At 43.3% G+C, this 23,039-nt stretch overlaps 1 protein-coding gene across 4 annotated transcripts in view; it reads left to right on the top strand.

Moving 5' to 3' along the window:
* The window catches only part of LOC133622418 (protein-tyrosine kinase 2-beta-like), a 63,697-nt gene that overhangs the window by 31,767 nt on the left and 8,891 nt on the right, over positions 1-23,039 (top strand). For all 4 annotated transcript variants that reach the window (XM_061985156.1, XM_061985155.1, XM_061985154.2 and 1 more), the window contains exons 13-24: positions 321-346; positions 431-478; positions 568-662; positions 749-830; positions 3,555-3,655; positions 12,837-12,952; positions 13,028-13,128; positions 13,220-13,309; positions 16,844-17,048; positions 17,126-17,216; positions 17,284-17,328; positions 17,474-17,572. In XM_061985156.1, coding sequence (XP_061841140.1) covers positions 321-346; positions 431-478; positions 568-662; positions 749-830; positions 3,555-3,655; positions 12,837-12,952; positions 13,028-13,128; positions 13,220-13,309; positions 16,844-17,048; positions 17,126-17,216; positions 17,284-17,328; positions 17,474-17,572 — 1,099 coding nt within the window. The remainder of the gene's footprint in view (positions 1-320; positions 347-430; positions 479-567; positions 663-748; positions 831-3,554; positions 3,656-12,836; positions 12,953-13,027; positions 13,129-13,219; positions 13,310-16,843; positions 17,049-17,125; positions 17,217-17,283; positions 17,329-17,473; positions 17,573-23,039) is intronic.

Here is a 23,039-nt window from a genome sequence, read left to right as displayed (position 1 = left end):
AACACTGTGTTTGAATATGTAATTAAGTGATTATTTGGCGTACCACTAGATGGAGCCCGTGTACCACAATTTGAGAGTCACTGCTATATATATATATATATATATATATATATATATATATATATATATATACTACATTCATTCAATGTAATAAAAACAAAATCATGGTAAATCTGCAAGTCCACCCACTAAAGATATAATTTTTAGACAAAATAATAAAAGTACACATTTTTTGTCGTTACCACATGAAAGTGAGTATTATTATTTGTACTGTACCTGTTTTTTTTGACACCTAAGCAAGGCTGTTTAATCTCTTCCAGCGATGATTCCTCCCCACACAAAAGAGGTTTGACTGACTTTAATACACAACTTGCAGACTAATAAACAAAAATGAATCGTAGAACATTTTGAAAATGTTTTGTCTCATCAGGTTCCGACATTTATGATGAGATTTCCGAGGACATACTGATGCCGTGCGGTGAGTCAAATCCTAATCATGCTTGACGATCAGAAAACTGTAAGATTATTTAACAAATGTTTTTAATATCTTTTTGTTTGTCCACTCAGAGAAGCATAGGATATCCCGAGCTGATGTCATCGTGGGTCGCATCCTTGGTGAGGGCTTCTTTGGAGAGGTTCATGATGGTGTTTATAAAAGCCCGGTGAGTTAATTAGCGTGATAGAACTGTACAGAACTACCTGCCTTGTTATGTATAATCATTATAGTGACTGTGTGTTGTGTTTACAGACAGGGGAAAGGATCCAAGTGGCCATCAAAACATGCAAGGACTGCTCACCAGGCGTGAAGGAGAAGTTTCTTAGTGAAGCCGGTGAGTTGTTTTTCGTTTGAATGTTCTATTTAGCGATGTCCCAATCCGATATTGATATTGATATCCCAAATATCGTGTTGTATAAGCTTGAAATCTAAAGTTTCAGATACAAGTAGCAAAAGTTGGACAGTTACACAGCTTCATGTCCTCCAATAAGCACACAGGGTTGTTTTTTTCAGAATCAGAATCAGAAATACTTTAATAATCCATCCATCCATCCATTTTCTACCACTTGTCCCTTTTGAGGTCGCGGGGGGGTGCTGGAGCCTATCTCAGCTGCATTCGGGCGGAAGGCAGGGTACACCCTGGACAAGTCGCCACCTCATCACAGGGCCAACACAGATAGACAGACAACATTCGCACTCACATTCAATAATCCCCGAGGGGAAATTAAGACTTCTTATGGTATTATATATATAAATATAATTTCTTGTATTTTAGTCAAGTTATTTAGATATAGGGCGATAGGTACTAGTAGCTAGCAGCGAGTAGCTACACAACAGCTAAGCACACAAGCTGTACATATGTAATAAGTGTCCTTAATTCAGTGCTTCTCAATTATTTTCTGTTATAACGCCCCTAGGAAAAAAAAGAAATGTCGGGCCCACCACACTCCACCACAGCTATAAAGAGTATAATTTGTCTATAAAATTGTTATAAATACACCTCTGCAATACATTGTATCCTTATTAACATTAAAGTGAACAACACCGTAGTCACAGTGAAGCAAAGCGCTACATATCCTTCGACATATTCTCGTATGGCAAAAAAAAGCATATTGGTCACAGGCACCCCTGTGCCCCACACCCCCCCACCCACCCTGGCATTGCACTGCACCCCCACAGGGGGGCCCCATGCCACTAATTGAGAAGGACTGTCTAAGACACCATATTTGACAATACAAACAATTATCAAGTAATTATAGTTGCATATCACTTACAAATTCAGAGTCTCCAAGGCAGAAACGTATTATAAAGTATCCAGTAACAAACGTGTTTGCATCATAACATTTACTGCGTCATGGGCACAACCTAATCGATTATTGTGGCCACTGCTGAAGGTGTTGCCAAAACAAAACAATTACTTAAAGACCGCATCATTTCAGACGGTTAAAAGGGAACATTATCACCAGACCTATGTAAGCGTCAATATATACCTTGATGTTGCAGAAAAAAGACCATATATTTTTTTAACCGATTTCCGAACTCTAAATGGGTGAATTTTGGCGAATTAAACGCCTTTCTAATATTCGATCTCGGAGCGATGACGTCACAACGTGGCGTCACATCGGGAAGCAATCCGCCATTTTCTCAAACACCGAGTCAAATCAGCTCTGTTATTTTCCGTTTTTTCGACTGTTTTCCGTACCTTGGAGACATCATGCCTCGTCGGTGTGTTGTCGGAGGGTGTAACAACACGAACAGGGACGGATTCAAGTTGCACCAGTGGCCCAAAGATGCGAAAGTGGCAAGAAATTGGATGTTTGTTCTGCACACTTTACCGACGAAAGCTATGCTACGACAGAGATGGCAAGAATGTGTGGATATCCTGCGACACTCAAAGCAGATGCATTTCCAACGATAAAGTCAAAGAAATCTGCAACCAGACCCCCATTGAATCTGCCGGAGTGTGTGAGCAATTCAGGGACAAAGGACCTCGGTAGCACGGCAAGCAATGGCGGCAGTTTGTTCCCGCAGACGAGCGAGCTAAACCCCCTATCGACCCTAGCTTCCCTGGCCTGCTGACATCAACTCCAAAACTGGACAGATCAGCTTTCAGGAAAAGAGCGCGGATGAGGGTATGTCTACAGAATATATTAATTGATGAAAATTGGGCTGTCTGCACTTTCAAAGTGCATGTTGTTGCCAAATATATTTCATATGCTGTAAACCTAGTTCATAGTTGTTAGTTTCCTTTAATGCCAAACAAACACATACCAATCGTTGGTTAGAAGGCGATCGCCAAATTCGTCCTCGCTTTCTCCCGTGTCGCTGGCTGTCGCGTCGTTTTCGTCGGTTTCGCTTGCATACGGTTCAAACCGACATGGCTCAATAGCTTCAGTTTCTTCTTCAATTTCGTTTTCGCTACCTGCCTCCACACTACAACCATCCGTTTCAATACATTCGTAATCTGTTGAATCGCTTAAGCTGCTGAAATCCGAGTCTGAATCCGAGCTAATGTCGCTATAGCTTGCTGTTCTATGCGCCATGTTTGTTTGTGTTGGCTTCACTATGTGACGTCACAGGAAAATGGACGAGTGTTTATAACGATGGTTAAAATCAGGCACTTTGAAGCTTTTTTTAGGGATATTGCGTGATGGGTAAAATTTTGAAAAAAACTTCGAAAAATATAATAAGCCACTGGGAACTGATTTTTAATGGTTTTAACCATTCTGAAATTGTGATAATGTTCCCCTTTAATTAATGAACAGTTTAATGTTTTTTACACATACCATTGTTCTCTGTTTGTGTGATTTTACTTGATCAAGCCTTTTGTAACATTCCACACTGCAAAACAATAAGTCCGGTGACTCCAGTGTCCAAAAACATGCATCTAGGGGTAATAGGTGACTCTGTCAATAGATGTGAATATGAGTGTGAATGGTTGTTTGTCAATACAGTATGTGCTTTGTAGCTGACTGGGTGTGCATAATTAGTCAGTTGAGATAGACTTGAGCTCAACCGCGACCCTGAAAATTAACAAATGGATGGCATGTAATTTCAGAATTAATGAAAAATCTAGACCACCCCTACATCGTGCGTCTGATTGGAGTCATTGACGACAACCCGATATGGATCGTCATGGAGCTCTATGAACATGGAGAGGTTTGTACTGAAGTTGCCGAAGCTGTTGTTGAAATGTATGAACCATAGATATAAATAGGTCACACTTTATAGCAGTAATAGTGAGCAGCATGTTGATGTAGCGGCCATCTTAGCACTATTCCATTTAAGCAATGCACTACAATGCGTTGTATGTTATAAATAAATCATGACTTGGTTGTTTTTCAATAGATGTTCATGCAATTGCCCTTGTTGTCATTATAAAAACATATACCGTATTTTTCGGAGTATAAGTCGCACCGGCCGAAAATGCATAATAAAGAAGGAAAAAAAAAACATATATAAGTCGCACTGGAGTATAAGTCGCATTTTTTGGGGAAATTTATTTGATAAAACCCAACACCAAGAATAGACATTTGAAAGGCAATTTAAAATAAATAAAGAATAGTGAACAACAGGCTGAATAAGTGTACGTTATATGAGGCATAAATAACCAACTGGTATGTTAACGTAACATATTATGGTAAGAGTCATTCAAATAACTATAACATATAGAACATGCTATACGTTTACCAAACAATCTGTCACTCCTAATCGCTAAATCCCATGAAATCTTATACGTCTAGTCTCTTACGTGAATGAGCTAAATAATATTATTTGATATTTTACGGTAATGTGTTAATAATTTCACACATAAGTCGCTCCCATACTTGCCAACCCTCCCGGATTTTCCGGGAGACTCCCGAAATTCAGCGCCTCTCCCGAAAACCTCCCGGGACAAATTTTCTCCTGAAAATCTCCCGAAATTCAGGCGGACCTGAGTGATGTGTCGACAGCCTGTTTTCACGTCCGCTTTCCCACAATATAAACAGCGTGCCTGCCCAATCACGTTATAACTGTAGAATGATGGAGGGCGAGTTCTTGGTTTCTTATGTGGGTTTATTGTTAGGCAGTTTCATTAACGTCCTCCCAGCGCGGCAACAACACACAACAACAGCAGTCACGTTTTCGTCTACAGTAAAGCAGTTCATCTGCCGTAAACAGCAATGTTGTGACACTCTTAAACAGGACAATACTGCCATCTACTGTACATGCATATGTGACAATAACATCGACGGCTTTTAAAGAGTGCAGTGCACAACTGCGCACACAACAAGGAGACGAATCAGAATGCATCATCAGAGAGTGTGTTCAGCATGGTTAGAAAAATAGTGACAGAGAATAGAACAAGGATGGACTATTCAACCCTTAACTCAACAATGAGAAGATGAGTGTTATGTGTGTGTATATGTGTAAATAAATGAACACTGAAATTCAATATTTCTCTTATTTATATATATATATGTGTATATATATATAATAAAATAAATATATATATATATATATATATATATATATATATATATATATATATATATATATATATATATATATATATATATATATATATATATATATATATATATATATATATATATGTAGCTAGAATTCACTGAAAGTCAAGTATTTCTTATATATATATGTATATATGAAATACTTGACTTGGTGAATTCTAGCTGTAAATATACTCCTCCCCTCTTAACCACGCCCCCCAACCACGCCCCGCCTCCCACCTCCCGAAATCGGAGGTCTCAAGTATGGCAAGTATGGTCGCTCCTGAGTATAAGCCGCACCCCCAGCCAAACTATGAAAAAAAACTGCGACTTACAGTCCGAAAAATACGGTATTATTACTATACAAAAAATGGTTTTTGGTTTAAAAAAAAAAATCTTACCAATTAAAGATTATTCCTAGTGTCTTTGTTTCCACAACCGAAAGCAGCACAAAATGCTAGCATTTTTGTTGTCCTCGTTTCAGTTTTGGTTCCTAATGGCATTTTGCTTGACTATCTTAGGCTTTCCGTAGGCACGCAGCTTAATGAAGCATGACGTATCTACTTATACTGTATCTTTAGTTATAGCTCTGGTATGATCCATAAAGCTTGTTAATGCATCACAATACTGTGGAAACCGCTATCTCCTCTGACAGGCTGACCGACGTTGACTTAGCTGAAATTGAAACCGAAACTAACAATCGCTCGCACCCTTTCTTGTCACTTTGGCCAGAAAGTTTGTTTGAACCTACGACAGGTTTTTGCCGTCGTTTTCATGTGTGCATATTTTTATTGGGATTCTTCTTGTTTCATTTGATATTGTTGCAGCAAAGCTGTGATTCACTGATTGGACCACAGGGGGCAGTGGTGTTTGCCTGCTTGTTAGAGCCAGCCCATGAGGGAAGAAGAGTTGCTGAGCCATGTTGGCCACCTTTAAAAGTTAAAAGTTAAAGTACCAATCATTGTCACACACACACTAGGTGTGGTGAAATGATTCTCTGCATTTGACCCATCACCCTTGAGCACCCCCTGGGAGGTGAGGGGAGCAGTGGGCAGCAGCAGTGGCCGCGCACGGGAATCATTTTTGGTGATTTAACCCCCAATTCCAACCCCTGATGCTGAGTGCCAAGCAGGGAGGTAATGGGTACCATTTTTATAGTCTTTGGTATGACTCGGCCGGGCTTTGAACTCACGACCTACCGATCTCAGGGCACGTGTGTAGGGAGTGCGTCTACGCCAGTGGTTCTCAACCTTTTTTCAGTGAATTTTTTTTTTTATTCAAGTACCCCCTAACCAGAGCAAAGCATTTTTGGTTGAAAAAAAGAGATAAAGAAGTAAAATACAGCACTATGTCATCAGTTTCTGATTTATTAAATTGTATAACAGTGCAAAATATTGCTCATTTGTAGTGGTCTTTCTTGAACTATTTGGGAAAAAAGATAGGTTTTTCTTTATATTTATAAAGGATGTTTGAATTGTTGCTATTTTTAGAATATAAAAAAAAAAATCTCATGTACCCCTTGGCATACCTTCAAGTACCCCCAGGGGTACGCGTAGCCCCATTTGAGAACCACTGGTCTAAGCCAATAAAATTGTGCCGTCATTTTGCCTCATCGTTAATAGGGGTACATAAAAATCCATCCAAATTGTGATTCTTATCCATCCCGATTCTAAATCGATTCACAATAATCAAAAGCCAATTATGTTTTTAGGCCATCTGCATACAACCAGAAGGAGCTTTTCTACCTGTAATCTGTTTAGAAAAAGTTTAATTATAATTATCTTGCCAAATAATACATTGCGAGAATCGGTTAATTTTAGAATCACGTTAAATCCAGAATCGATTCTGAATCGAATTGTCACCCTAGAAATCAAAAATCAGATCGAGTTGTTAGGTGCCCAAAGATTCACACCCCCTAATCGTCACTGCGATATTTTCTGCTCTTATCTAATGGAGCTTCTGGGACAATTTTGTAATATGTCTTTACTACAATGACGATAACGATTTCTTACAAGCGCAAATCCAGGTTGATACTTCCATGCTTTTATTTTGAAGTCCCTGTGTGCACGTGTTACAGTGACGTGCGGTGAGGTTGATGGCTGGTGAGGCACTGACTTCATCACAGTCAGATTTACAAACATATGAACCCTAAAGAGTATCTTATTCACCATTTGATTGGCAGCAGTTAACAGGTTATGTTTAAAAGCTCATACCAGCATTCTTCCCTGCTTGGCACTCAGCATCAAGGGTTGGAATTGGGGGTTAAATCACCAAAAATGATTCCCGGGCGCGGTGCCGCTGCTGCCCACTGCTCCCCTCACCTCCCAGGGGGTGAACGAGGGGATGGGTCGAATGCAGAGGACAAATTTCACCACACCTAGTGTGTGTGTGACAATCACTGGTACTTTAACTTAACTTTAACTTTACACATACAAACTGTAGCACACAAAAAAGCACATTTAATAAAAAAAACTTTATTATGGTCTTACCTTTACTTATAAATGCGCCGCTGTTGTGCTGGATTAATGAACCCCCTGATGGGAGTGTTATATCAACTAAAGCCCTCACTTCAACTTTCCACGTGCAAGATTGAATCTATTTAAAAAAGTGTAACCGAGGGTTTATAAATGTCGCCTATACTGTATGAAACTACAAAATAACAAACACGGAGGCTCCAGTTTACACGAGGACCACTTTATTTACCTTCTTTCAAAAACTTCCGCTCCACTCCAACGTGTCAAAATTCCGCTCTTAGCGCCTTCAAAATAAGAGCTCAAGGCATATACTGTATAACAGCGCATAACAGGAACTTAACATCCCAAAGAGGAAAGCCCATAAAAATAGGTTACAAAAGTTATTTAATAAGAAGCCAAAAAGTGCAAAAACAATAATGTTTGTGTTGGAGGAGTTGTGAATTAGGTACACCTGCAGTCTGCAGGTGTACCTAATGTTGTGGCCCTGCAGTCATTCACAACTCCTCCAACACGAACATGATTGTTTTTGCACTTTTTGGCTTCTTATAAAATAACTTTTTTAAATAGATTCAATCTTGCACGTGGAAAGTTTAAGTGTGGGCTTTAGTTGATATAACACTCCCGTCAGGGGTTGCCATGCATTCTACGGCGGGGGTGCAGGAGGCGAGCCTCAGCCAGTGCGTCTTTTGCAGCCGTTTTATGATCGCTCAGCACAAGAAATACGTTACACACATACAGTTGTTGACAAAATACACTGTACATTATATACCTCAGCTAACTAAACTATGGAAATGTATAATATAGTTCATATAGCAATACGGTCTCACTGCACAGCAGACCAGCAGTTAGCCGAGTCCGTCCATGTTGAGGCACTGAGTGACGTGCCTCGACTGGCTGCTGTTCACCGCACCGTCTCTTCTCAGTATTTGAACGGCAAATGTGAAAATTCAGCGATTTTGAATAAAAATAATCTAAAACTGGTGAAGTTAAATGGAAAATAACTTTATAGTATAATCACTGGATACATTTAACAATTTAATATATATTTTTTCGGGCTGGGGTGGCAATTCTTGTTTCCCCTCGGCTCAAAGCCTGCACGTTGGAGTTCAACCCGGTGGACGAGAGGGTAGCCTCCCTCCGCCTTCGGGTGGGGGGACGGGTCCTGACTGTTGTTTGCGCTTACGCGCCCAACGGCAGTTCAGATTACCCACCCTTTTTGGATTCACTCGAGGGAGTACTGGAGAGTGCTCCCCCGGGTGATTCCCTCGTTCTACTGGGGGACTTCAACGCTCATGTTGGCAACGACAGTGAAACCTGGAGAGGCGTGATTGGGAAGAATGGCCGCCCGGATCTGAACCCGAGTGGTGTTTTGTTATTGGACTTTTGTGCTCGTCACGGATTGTCAATAACAAACACCATGTTCAAACATAAGGGTGTCCATATGTGCACTTGGCACCAGGACACCCTAGGCCGCAGTTCCATGATCGACTTTGTAGTTGTGTCATCAGATTTGCGGCCTCATGTTTTGGACACTCGGGTGAAGAGAGGGGCGGAGCTTTCTACCAATCACCACCTGGTGGTGAGTTGGCTGCGATGGTGGGGGAGGATGCCGGACAGACCTGGCAGGCCCAAACGCATTGTGAGGGTTTGCTGGGAACGTCTAGCAGAGTCTCCTGTCAGAGAGAGTTTCAATTCCCACCTCCGGAAGAACTTTGAACATGTCACGAGGGAGGCGCTGGACATTGAGTCCGAGTGGACGATGTTCCGTACCTCTGTTGTCGGGGCGGCCGATTGGAGCTGTGGCCGCAGGGTAGTTGGTGCCTGTCGTGGCGGTAATCCTAGAACCCGTTGGTGGACACCGGCGGTGAGGGATGCCGTCAAGCTGAAGAAGGAGTCCTATCGGGTTCTTTTGGCTCATGGGACTCCTGACGCAGCAGACAGGTACCGACAGGCCAAGCGGTGTGCGGCTTCAGCGGTCGCGGAGGCAAAAACTCGGACATGGGAGGAGTTCGGTGAGGCCATGGAAAAAGACTTCCGGACGGCTTCGAAGCAATTCTGGACCACCATCCGCCGCCTCAGGAAGGGGAAGCAGTGCAGTGTCAACACCGTGTATGGTGGGGATGGTGCTCTGTTGACCTCGACTGCGGATGTTGTGGATCGGTGGAGAGAATACTTCGAAGACCTCCTCAATCCTACCAGCACGTCTTCCTATGAGGAAGCAGGGCCTGGGGAATCTGTGGTGGGCTCTCCTATTTCTGGGGCTGAGGTTGCCGAGGTAGTTAAAAAGCTCCTCGGTGGCAAGGCCCCGGGGGTGGATGAGATCCGCCCGGAGTTCCTTAAGGCTCTGGATGTTGTGGGGCTGTCTTGGTTGACAAGACTCTGCAACATCGCGTGGACATCGGGGGCGGTACCTCTGGATTGGCAGACCGGGGTGGTGGTTCCTCTCTTTAAGAAGGGGAACCGGAGGGTGTGTTCCAACTATCGTGGGATCACACTCCTCAGCCTTCCCGGTAAGGTCTATTCAGGTGTACTGGAGAGGAGGCTACGCCGGATAGTCGAACCTCGGATTCAGGAGGAACAGTGTGGTTTTCGTCCTGGTCGTGGAACTGTGGACCAGCTCTATACTCTCGGCAGGGTCCTTGAGGGTGCATGGGAGTTTGCCCAACCAGTCTACATGTGCTTTGTGGACTTGGAGAAGGCATTCGACCGTGTCCCTCGGGAAGTCCTGTGGGGAGTGCTCAGAGAGTATGGGGTAACGGACTGTCTTATTGTGGCGGTTCGCTCCCTGTATAATCGGTGTCAGAGCTTGGTCCGCATTGCCGGCAGTAAGTCGGACACGTTTCCAGTGAGGGTTGGACTCCGCCAGGGCTGCCCTTTGTCACCGATTCTGTTCATAACCTTTATGGACAGAATTTCTAGGCGCAGTCAGGGCGTTGAGGGTATCTGGTTTGGTGGCTGCAGGATTAGGTCTCTGCTTTTTGCAGATGATGTGGTCCTGATGGCTTCATCTGGCCAAGATCTTCAGCTCTCACTGGATCGGTTCGCAGCCGAGTGTGAAGCGACTGGGATGAGAATCAGCACCTCCAAATCCGAGTCCATGGTTCTCGCCCGGAAAAGGGTGGAGTGCCATCTCCGGGTTGGGGAGGAGATCTTGCCCCAAGTGGAGGAGTTCAAGTACCTCGGAGTCTTGTTCACGAGTGAGGGAAGAGTGGATCGTGAGATCGACAGGCGGATCGGTGCGGCATCTTCAGTAATGCGGACGCTGTATCGATCCGTTGTGGTGAAGAAGGAGCTGAGCCAGAAGGCAAAGCTCTCGATTTACCGGTCGATCTACGTTCCCATCCTCACCTATGGTCATGAGCTTTGGGTCATGACCGAAAGGACAAGATCACGGGTACAAGCGGCCGAAATGAGTTTCCTCCGCCGGGTGGCGGGGCTCTCCCTTAGAGATAGGGTGAGAAGCTCTGCCATCCGGGGGGAGCTCAAAGTAAAGCCGCTGCTCCTCCATATCGAGAGGAGCCAGATGAGGTGGTTCGGGCATCTGGTCAGGATGCCACCCGAACGCCTCCCTCGGGAGGTGTTTCGGGCACGTCCGACCGGTAGGAGGCCACGGGGAAGACCCAGGACACGTTGGGAAGACTATGTCTCCCGGCTGGCCTGGGAACGCCTCGGGATCCACCGGGAGGAGCTGGACAAAGTGGCTGGGGAGAGGGAAGTCTGGGCTTCCCTGCTTAGGCTGCTGCCCCCGCGACCCGACCTCGGATAAGCGGAAGAAGATGGATGGATGGATGGATGGATTTTTTCTTTTTACATTTTTTTTCTTTCCATGATGGCAGGTGAGGCCCCGCCTCACCTGCCTCTAGTGACTGCACGTCACTGACGTGTTAATACTATGCAACTACACAGTAGTTCAGTGTGGTTTAACATTGACTAAGTTAACAGTGACACATGTCTTTCACGGAAACTAGTATTGTATGTCGAGAAAACCATTTAGAATACCACTTAGACAATTCTCTGTCTGTGACCTTCAAATACTGTATTTTGGTTTCTTTATAACAGTCATTAGTAGGTCTGTCAAAAAAAATATGCGTTAATGGCAGATAGGCTCCAGCACCCCTAGCACACCTCTTTACTTCTCCCTACGTCCGTGTACACAGCGACGTCTTAAAAAGTTATACATTTTACTTTTTGAAACCGATACTGATAATTTTGAAACCGATACCGATAATTTCTGATATTACATTTTAAAGCATTTATCGGCATTTATCGGCCGATAATATCGGACATCCCTAATTACATTACATTATAATCACTGTATAGTTTTTATTGATTATTTATTTAGTTTAAGAACAAGATGTAGACAAAAGCTTTGAGTCCGTCTTAGCCCTATACTATTGCTCTAATTATGTACAATAAAGTATTTAAAATATAACAGTTTTTCTATGCTCTAACTTTGACAATATTTAATTTGACAAAAACCTGCACTGAGTTAGGAGTCATTGGCATATCGAAATGAAAAATGCCAATTGAAAAATCAAACAAGGGAGACCTACATTACTAAAAATTAGGGATGTCCGATAATGGCTTTTTGCCGATATCCGATATTCCGATATTGTCCAACTTTTTAATTACCGATACCAATATCAACCGATATATGCAGTTGTGGAATTAACACATTATTATGCCTAATTTGGACAACCAGGTATGGTGAAGATAACGTACTTTAAAAAAATAAAATAAAAAATAAGATAAATAAATTAAAAACATTTTCTTGAATAAAAAAGAAAGTAAAACAATATAAAAACAGTTACATAGAAACTAGTAATTAATGAAAATGAGTAAAATTAACTGTTAAAGGTTAGTACTATTAGTGGACCAGCAGCACGCACAATCATGTGTGCTTATGGACTGTATCCCTTGCAGACTGTATTGATATATATTGATATATAATGTAGGAACCAGAATATTAATAACAGAAAGAAACAACCCTTTTGTGCGAATGGGTGTGGGGGAGGGAGGTTTTTTGGGTTGGTGCACTAATTGTAAGTGTATCTTGTGTTTTTTATGTTTTAAAAAAAACAAAAAACAAAACGATACCGATTAAAAAAAACAACCGATACCGATAATTTCCGATATTACATTTTAACGCATTTATCTCTCTAATTATTATTATTATCACATTATTATGTTGTGTGGTATGCTTTAGCTTGATTAGAATTTTCATTTCAATTAGATCATGATCAATTAAATTGTGAACTGTGATTAATCTGATTAAAGTTTTCGGTAACTATAGTTATTAGTTGATTATCGACTGAGTAATGCAATAAGTTGTGTGTGTGTGTGCGTGCGCGTGTGTGTGTGTTTGTGTGCCGTCAGCTGGGGAAATATCTGATGGAGCAGAAGTACATCCTGACAACAGCGACTTTAATTCTGTACTGTCTGCAAATCTGCAAAGCCTTAGCTTACCTCGACGGCCTCAGCATGGTGCACAGGTATGAGCAGATGACCTTTCACCTCCAGAAGTGGACTCTTCAGGCTCAGTTCTACATTCTGTTACGCTTGTGTAGAGACATTGCAGTGAGAAACATCCTGGTGGCGTCTCCTGACTGCGTCAAGCTCGGTGACTTTGGTCTATCTCGGTACATTGATGACCAAGATTACTACAAAGGTACACACACAGGCAAACACACACACGCTAGCAAACAAAGATCCCAAGTGTCATCGTATAATTTCTTAAAATTCTCTCCTTCATCATGCAGCATCGGTTTCACGTATGCCGATCAAGTGGATGGCACCGGAATCCATCAACTTCCGGCGGTTTACTTCGGCGAGCGACGTGTGGATGTTGGGTGAGAGACACCCTGGTGTATCTGCACTTAAGTGTTGGACCAGGGGTGTCAAACTCATTTTAGCTCGGGGGCCACATGGAGAAAAATCTACTTCCAAGTTGGCCGGACTGGTAAAATCACGGCACGATAACTTAAAAATAAAGACAACTTCAGATTGTTTTCTTTGTTTAAAAATAGAACAAGCACATACTTAAATTGTACAAATCATACTCTTGTTGTTTTTTTTTTACACTTGCATGTTGCAGTTAAAGGGGAACATTATCACAATTTCAGAAGGGTTAAAACCATTAAAAATCAGTTCCCAGTGGCTTATTTTATTTTTCGAAGTTTTTTTCAAAATTTTACCCATCACGCAATATCCCTAAAAAAAAGCTTCAAAGTGCCTGATTTTAACCATCGTTATATACACCCGTCCATTTTCCTGTGACGTCACACAGTGATGCCAATACAAACAAACATGGCGCATAGAACAGCAAGGTATAGCGACATTAGCTCGGATTCAGACTCGGATTTCAGCGGCTTAAGCGATTCAACAGATTACGCATGTTTTGAAACGGATGGTTGTAGTGTGGAGGCAGGTAGCGAAAACAAAATTGAAGAAGAAACTGAACCTATTGAGCCATATCGGTTTGAACCGTATGCAAGCGAAACTGATGAAAACGACACGACAGCCAGCGACACGGGAGAAAGCGAGGACGAATTCGGCGATCGCCTTCTAACCAACGATTGGTATGTTTGTTTGGCATTAAAGGAAACTAACAACTATGAACTACAGCATATGAAATACATTTGGCAACAACATGCACTTTGAGAGTGCAGACAGCCCAGTTTTCATCAATTAATATATTCTGTAGACATACCCTCATCCGCTCTCTTTTCCTGAAAGCTGATCTGTCCAGTCCAGTTGGAAATGCATCTGCTTTGAGTGTCGCAGGATATCCACACATTCTTGCCATCTCTGTCGTAGCATAGCTTTCGTCGGTAAAGTGTGCGGAACAAACGTCCAATTTCTTGCCACTTTCGCATCTTTGGGCCACTGGTGCAACTTGAATCCGTCCCTGTTGGTGTTGTTACACCCTCCGACAACACACCGACGAGGCATGATGTCTCCAAGGTACGGAACACAGTCGAAAAAACGGAAAATAACAGAGCTGATTTGACTCGGTGTTTGAGAAAATGGCGGATTGCTTCCCGATGTGACGTCATGTTGTGACGTCATCGCTCCGAGAGCGAATAATAGAAAGGCGTTTAATTCGCCAAAATTCACCCATTTAGAGGTCGGAAATCGGTTAAAAAAATATATGGTCTTTTTTCTGCAACATCAAGGTATATATTGACGCTTACATAAGTCTGGTGATAATGTTCCCCTTTAATGGTATTCTATCTTTATTTGTTGTTATTTATTTTTTCTGAATAAATTATGTGATAATGTTCATCAGTCAACTCATTGGTGTTAATTTTCAATCTATCAAAATAAAAAAAATGATATCAAAATAAAATGACAGTTTGTTATTTATGTAGTTTGATCATTTTCCTCGACTGATGTACTAACATCATGTGGTTTATTTTGTACATATGTAGCATAATCTACAAAGATACAAAGAATTGCTATAATGGACACATTTAGAACGGCTGTTTCTTTCATTAAAAAATTTCAGGTTCATTTTTAAACTTGGAAAACTCATCCTGCGGGCAGGATAAAACCTGTTCGCGGGCCTGATCCGGACCTAGGGCCGTACGTTTGACACCCCTGTGTTAGTAAAAGTATTTTGTATGTGTGTTGGACTAAATGTTGTTAATAAGCACAAAAGCCCAGTGGATACATCATTTTGTACACCTACATACCGTAATTCAGTGGTGTACTGTGTTATTACCCGAGGTGGGTCGTAACGTGTTACCCGCACTCTTTTTTTACGAAGCCACGCTGTTGTAACACGTGCTGAATGTGGCTTGGCATTGTCTTGCTGAAATAAGCAGGGGCGTCCATGAAAAAGACGGCACTTAGATGGCAGCACATGTTGTTCCAAAACCTGTATGTACCTTTCAGCATTAATGGTGCCTTCACAGATGTGTAAGTTACCCATGTCTTGGGCACTAATACACCCCCATACCATCACAGATGCTGGCTTTTGAACTTTGCGTCGATAACAGTCTGGATGGTTCGCTTCCCCTTTGGTCCGGATGACACGATGTCGAATATTTCCAAAAACAATTTGAAATGTGGACTCGTCAGACCACAGAACACTTTTCCACTTTGCATGAGTCCATCTTAGATGATCTCGGGCCCAGAGAAGCCGGCGGCGTTTCTGGATGTTGTTGATAAATGGCTTTTGCTTTGCATAGTAGAGCTTTAACTTGCACTTACAGATGTAGCGACGAACTGTATTTAGTGACAGTGGTTTTCTGAAGTGTTCCTGAGCCCATGTGGTGATATCCTTTAGAGATTGATGTCGGTTTTTGATACAGTGCCGTCTGAGGGATCGAAGGTCACGGTCATTCAATGTTGGTTTCCGGCCATGCCGCTTACGTGGAGTGATTTCTCCAGATTCTCTGAACCTTTTGATGATATTATGGACCGTAGATGTTGAAATCCCTAAATTTCTTGCAATTGCACTTTGAGAAACGTTGTTCTTAAACTGTTTGACTATTTGCTCACCCAGTTGTGGACAAAGGGGTGCACCTCGCCCCATCCTTTCTTGTGAAAGACTGAGCATTTTTTGGGAAGCAGTTTTTATACCCAATCATGGCACCCACCTGTTCCCAATTAGCCTGCACACCTGTGGGATGTTCCAAGTAAGTGTTTGATGAGCATTCCTCAACTTTACCAGTATTTATTGCCACCTTTCCCAACTTCTTTGTCCCGTGTTGCTGGCATCAAATTCAAAAGTTAATGATTATTTGCAACAACAAAAAAATGTTTATCAGTTTGAACATCAAATATGTTGTCTTTGTAGCATATTCAACTGAATATGGGTTGAAAATGATTTGCAAATCATTGTATTCAATTTATATTTACATCTAACACAATTTCCCAACTCATACGGAAACGGGGTTTGTATGTCATTGCAATGATCTGTGTTTACAGCGGCCCAAATTCCTCCATATGACAGCCACACTCTAGTGTTTTTAGGAATTTGCTGCGGAAATGTTTGTCTCCCAAGTTTTGAACTGAACTCGGTCGGGGCCGGTATGGTTTCATTCATGAGCCAGATTTGGCCCACGGGCTAACAGTTGAATATCCCTGTTCTATAGTAACGGTAATATTACTTGAGTACAATTTTTGGCTACTCCACCCACCTCTGGTTGTTATTGCACTGCTTCTGAAAGCTGTGTCAGATCTTTTTTAGTTACCTTGTAATGAAAACCTATGAAAAATAAGTGATGCAGTTGCACACCACCACAAACTGCACCTGCATTAAAAAACTTAGCGTCAATCAACACGATCAGATTTATTTACTATTAGTAAATGCTATTAGACTGTGTGGTTGCACCGAGCAAACCAAAAACCCTCTTGTGTGCTGTGTGTGCGACCAGGCGTGTGTGTGTGGGAGATCTTCTCCTTGGGCCAGCAGCCTTTCCACTGGCTGGAGAACAGGCAGGTGATCACCCAGCTGGAGTCCGGCGTCCGACTCCCCAAGCCGCTGCTGTGCCCGCCAGCTGTTTACTCTCTGCTGACCCGCTGCTGGGCCTATGAGCCGCATGCCCGCCCTGGCTTTATCCAGCTCGTCTGCTCGCTCAGGTACCACTTCCCACTCTGACCCCCTTGAGACACAACGTCCTTGAATTGCTAAAAAGATCTCTGTGCTGTTGTGATAGTGACATTCAAACAGCGGTGCAGGAGGATAAACCCGACTACATCTCGTGTATCTCGCAACTGGACCTCGAGCACAGCGAGCCTCCCCCAAAGGTACCTTACAGCCACGAGGCCATACTTTTCTCACCAATAACCTCTCTCCTACGGGTCCTTTCACCAGCCTTGCAGAGTGGGCGCCGTCGACCCATACGCCTCAAGCGTGCAGGTGTGCTTCATGGTCATTTATATGCACATTGTGTGCATCATCATGCCAAAAGCAGTGTGTTGTGTGTGTGTGTGTGTGTGTGTGTGTGTGTGTGTGTGTGTGTGTGTGTGTGTGTGTGTGTGTGTGTGTGTGTGTGTGTGTGTAGGGAAAGGATGGGAAAGAGCATATTGATGACACTTTACGAAGGCAAAGAAGAGAGATGCTGATGGACAGACAATGGCTGGAGCAGGAGGAGCGACAACTGGTGACACACACACACACACACACACACACACACACACACTTTGGGCTTTGTACCGAGGATGTCGTTGTGGCTTGTGCAGCCCTTTGAGACACTTGTGATTTAGGGCTATATAAATAAACATTGATTGATTGATTGATTGACACACACACACACACGCACACACATCAAGTAGCTATTTTGGCTTCAATGGCGCACTGTGCGAGACCCTGTTTCACTCAATCCCCTCACTACTCCACCACTGGTACGCCTCTTGCAGAGGGCTCTGTCACACCAAATTTCTTCCCCCTACAAAAACCTTCCCCCCCATTTACTTCCGGGGTCATTTTCTCTTACGTCATTTCCTTTTATTTACGTCATTTCCTCTTACGTCATTGACAGCGATCGATAACACTTCGGCTTTGACATAGGACAGCAGTACACGTGATATTGTAGTGAAATGGTTTCAACAATAATGTTGATTTAAAGTACAGACATTTAACAGTATTATATATTAATTAATATTAGTGAAATGGTTTCAACAATAATGTTGATTTAAAGTACAGACATTTAACAGTATTATATATTAATTAATATTAGTGAAAAGGTTTCAACAATAATGTTGATTTAAAGTACAGACATTTAACAGTATTATTATATATTAATTAATATTAGGGAAATGGTTTCAACAATAATGTTGATTTAAAGTACAGACATTTAACAGTATTATTATATATTAATTAATATTAGTGAAATGGTTTCAACAATAATGTTGATTTAAAGTACAGACATTTAACAGTATTATTATATATTAATTAATATTAGTGAAATGGTTTCAACAATAATGTTGATTTAAAGTACAGACATTTAACAGTATTATTATATATTAATTAATCTTAGTGAAATGGTTTCAACAATAATGTTGATTTAAAGTACAGACATTTAACAGTATTATTATATATTAATTAATATTAGTGAAATGGTTTCAACAATAATGTTGATTTAAAGTACAGACATTTAACAGTATTATATATGAATTAATATTAGTGAAATGGTTTCAACAATAATGTTGATTTAAAGTACAGACATTTAACAGTATTATTATATATTAATTAATATTAGTGAAATGGTTTCAACAATAATGTTGATTTAAAGTACAGACATTTAACAGTATTATATATGAATTAATATTAGTGAAATGGTTTCAACAATAATGTTGATTTAAAGTACAGACATTTAACAGTATTATTATATATTAATTAATATTAGTGAAATGGTTTCAACAATAATGTTGATTTAAAGTACAGACATTTAACAGTATTATATATTAATTAATATTAGTGAAATGGTTTCAACAATAATGTTGATTTAAAGTACAGACATTTAACAGTATTATTATATATTAATTAATATTAGGGAAATGGTTTCAACAATAATGTTGATTTAAAGTACAGACATTTAACAGTATTATTATATATTAATTATCCATCCATCCATCCATCCATCCATCTTCTTCCGCTTATCCGAGGTCGGGTCGCGGGGGCAGCAGCCTAAGCAGGGAAGCCCAGACTTCCCTCTCCCCAGCCACTTCGTCCAGCTCCTCCCGGGGGATCCCGAGGCGTTCCCAGGCCAGCCGGGAGACATAGTCTTCCCAACGTGTCCTGGGTCTTCCCCGTGGCCTCCTACCGGTCGGACGTGCCCTAAACACCTCCCGAGGGAGGCGATCGGGTGGCATCCTGACCAGATGCCCGAACCACCTCATCTGGCTCCTCTCGATGTGGAGGAGCAGCGGCTTTACTTTGAGCTCCCCCCGGATGACAGAGCTTCTCACCCTATCTCTAAGGGAGAGCCCTGCCACCCGGCGGAGGAAACTCATTTCGGCCGCTTGTACCCGTGATCTTGTCCTTTCGGTCATAACCCAAAGCTCATGACCATAGGTGAGGATGGGAACGTAGATCGACCGGTAAATTGAGAGCTTTGCCTTCCGGCTCAGCTCCTTCTTCACCACAACGGATCGATACAGCGTCCGCATTACTAAAGATGCCGCACCGATCCGCCTGTCGATCTCACGATCCACTCTTCCCTCACTCGTGAACAAGACTCCGAGGTACTTGAACTCCTCCACTTGGGGCAGGGTCTCCTCCCCAACCCGGAGATGGCACTCCACCCTTTTCCGGGCGAGAACCATGGACTCGGACTTGGAGGTGCTGATTCTCATCCCAGTCGCTTCACACTCGGCTGCGAACCGATCCAGCGAGAGCTGAAGATCCTGGCCAGATGAAGCCATCAGGACCACATCATCTGCAAAAAGCAGAGACCTAATCCTGCAGCCACCAAACCAGATCCCCTCAACGCCTTGACTGCGCCTAGAAATTCTGTCCATAAAAGTTATGAACAGAATCGGTGACAAAGGGCAGCCTTGGCGGAGTCCAACCCTCACTGGAAACGTGTCCGACTTACTGCCGGCAATGCGGACCAAGCTCTGACACTGATCATACAGGGAGCGGACCGCCAAAATCAGACAGTCCGATACCCCATACTCTCTGAGCACTCCCCACAGGACTTCCCGAGGGACACGGTTGAATGCCTTCTCCAAGTCCACAAAACACATGTAGACTGGTTGGGCAAATTCCCATGCACCCTCAAGGACCCTGCCGAGAGTATAGAGCTGGTCCACAGTTCCACGACCAGGACGAAAACCACACTGTTCCTCCTGAATCCGAGGTTCGACTATCCGGCGTAGCCTCCTCTCCAGTACACCTGAATAGACCTTACCGGGAAGGCTGAGGAGTGTGATCCCACGATAGTTAGAACACACCCTCCGGTTCCCCTTCTTAAAGAGAGGAACCACCACCCCGGTCTGCCAATCCAGAGGTACCGCCCCCGATGTCCACGCGATGCTGCAGAGTCTTGTCAACCAAGACAGCCCGAAAGCATCCAGAGCCTTAAGGAACTCCGGGCGGATCTCATCCACCCCCGGGGCCTTGCCACCGAGGAGCTTTTTAACTACCTCAGCAACCTCATCCCCAGAAAAAGAAGAGCCCCTCCAATGGGCTCACCACCCATAGTAGGGGCCATAGAGGTCGGGTGCAGTGTGAGCTGGGCGGCAGCCGACGGCAGGGCACTTGGCGGTCCGATCCTCGGCTGCAGAAGCTAGCTCTTGGGACGTGGAACGTCACCTCGCTGGGGGGGAAGGAGCCTGAGCTAGTGCGCGAGGTTGAGAAGTTCCGGCTGGATATAGTCGGACTCACTTCGACGCACAGCAAGGGCTCTGGAACCAGTTCTCTCGAGAGGGGCTGGACTCTCTTCCACTCTGGCGTTGCCGGCAATGAGAGGCGACCGGCTGGGGTGGCAATTCTTGTTGCCCCCCCCGGCTCAGAGCCTGCACGTTGGAGTTCAACCCGGTGGACGAGAGGGTAGCTTCCCTCCGCCTTCGGGTGGGGGGACGGGTCCTGACTGTGGTTTGCGCTTACGCGCCAAACCGCAGCTCAGAGTACCCACCCTTTTTGGATTCGCTCGAGGGAGTACTTGAGAGTGCTCCCCCGGGTGATTCCCTCGTTCTACTGGGGGACTTCAATGCTCATGTTGGCAGCAACAGTGAAACCTGGAGAGGCGTGATTGGAAAGAATGGCCGCCCGGATCTGAACCCGAGTGGTGTTCTGTTATTGGACTTTTGTGCCCGTCACAGATTGTCCATAATGAACACCATGTTCGAACATAAGGGTGTCCATATGTGCACTTGGCACCAGGACACCCTAGGCCGCAGTTCCATGATCGACTTTGTAGTTGTGTCATCGGATTTGCGGCCTCATGTTTTGGACACTCGGGTGAAGAGAGGGGCGGAGCTTTCTACCGATCACCACCTGGTGGTGAGTTGGCTGCGATGGTGGGGGAGGATGCCGGACAGACCTGGCAGGCCCAAACGCATTGTGAGGGTTTGCTGGGAACGTCTGGCAGAGTCTCCTGTCAGAGAGAGTTTCAATTCCCACCTCCGGAAGAACTTTGAACATGTCACGAGGGAGGTGCTGGACATTGAGTCCGAGTGGACCATGTTCCGCGCCTCTATTGTCGAGGCAGCTGATTGGAGCTGTGGCCGCAAGGTAGTTGGTGCCTGTCGTGGCGGTAATCCTAGAACCAGTTGGTGGACACCGGCGGTGAGGGATGCCGTCAAGCTGAAGAAGGAGTCCTATCGGGTTCTTTTGGCTCATAGGACTCCTGAGGCAGCGGACAGGTACCGACAGGCCAAGCGGTGTGCGGCTTCAGCGGTTGCGGAGGCAAAAACTCGGACATGGGAGGAGTTCGGGGAAGCCATGGAAAACGACTTCTGGACGGCTTCGAAGCGATTCTGGACCACCATCCGCCGCCTCAGGAAGGGGAAGCAGTGCACTATCAACACCGTGTATGGTGAGGATGGTGTTCTGCTGACCTCGACTGCGGATGTTGTGGATCGGTGGAGGGAATACTTCGAAGACCTCCTCAATCCCACCAACACGTCTTCCTATGAGGAAGCAGTGCCTGGGGAATCTGTGGTGGGCTCTTCTATTTATTAATTAATATTAGTGAAATGGTTTCAACAATAATGTTGATTTAAAGTACAGACATTTAACAGTATTATATATTAATTAATATTAGTGAAATGGTTTCAACAATAATGTTGATTTAAAGTACAGACATTTAACAGTATTATTATATATTAATTAATATTAGGGAAATGGTTTCAACAATAATGTTGATTTAAAGTACAGACATTTAACAGTATTATTATATATTAATTAATATTAGTGAAATTATTTCAACAATAATGTTGATTTAAAGTACAGACATTTAACAGTATTACATATTAATTATTATTAGTGAAATGGTTTTAACAATAATGTTGATTTAAAGTACAGACATTTAACAGTATTATATATTAATTAATATTAGTGAAAAGGTTTCAACAATAATGTTGATTTAAAGTACAGACATTTAACAGTATTATTATATATTAATTAATATTAGTGAAATGGTTTCAACAATAATGTTGATTTAAAGTACAGACATTTAACAGTATTATCCATCCATCCATTTTCTACCGCTTATTCCCTTTGGGGTCGCGGGGGGCGCTGGAGCCTATCTCAGCTACAATCGGGCGGAAGGCGGGGTACACCCTGGACAAGTCGCCACCTCATCGCAGGGCCAACACAGATAGACAGACAACATTCACACTCACATCCACACACTAGGGCCAATTTAGTGTTACCAATCAACTTATCCCCAGGTGCATGTCTTTGGAAGTGGGAGGAAGCCGGAGTACCCGGAGGGAACCCACGCAGTCACGGGGAGGACATGCAAACTCCACACAGAAAGATCCCGAGCCCGGGATTGAACCCAAGACTACTCAGGACCTTCGTATTGTGAGGCAGATGCACTAACCCCTCTGCCACCGTGAAGCCCTAACAGTATTATATATTAATTAATATTTTTTGCACGTTACCACGAAGACAGAAGT

This window comes from Nerophis lumbriciformis, linkage group LG23 (genome assembly GCF_033978685.3).
Source record: "Nerophis lumbriciformis linkage group LG23, RoL_Nlum_v2.1, whole genome shotgun sequence".
In the NCBI taxonomy this organism is placed as follows: Eukaryota; Metazoa; Chordata; class Actinopteri; order Syngnathiformes; family Syngnathidae; genus Nerophis; species Nerophis lumbriciformis.
The sequence above is the reverse complement of the archived record's forward strand: the minus strand, read 5'-3'. Positions and strand labels throughout refer to the sequence as shown.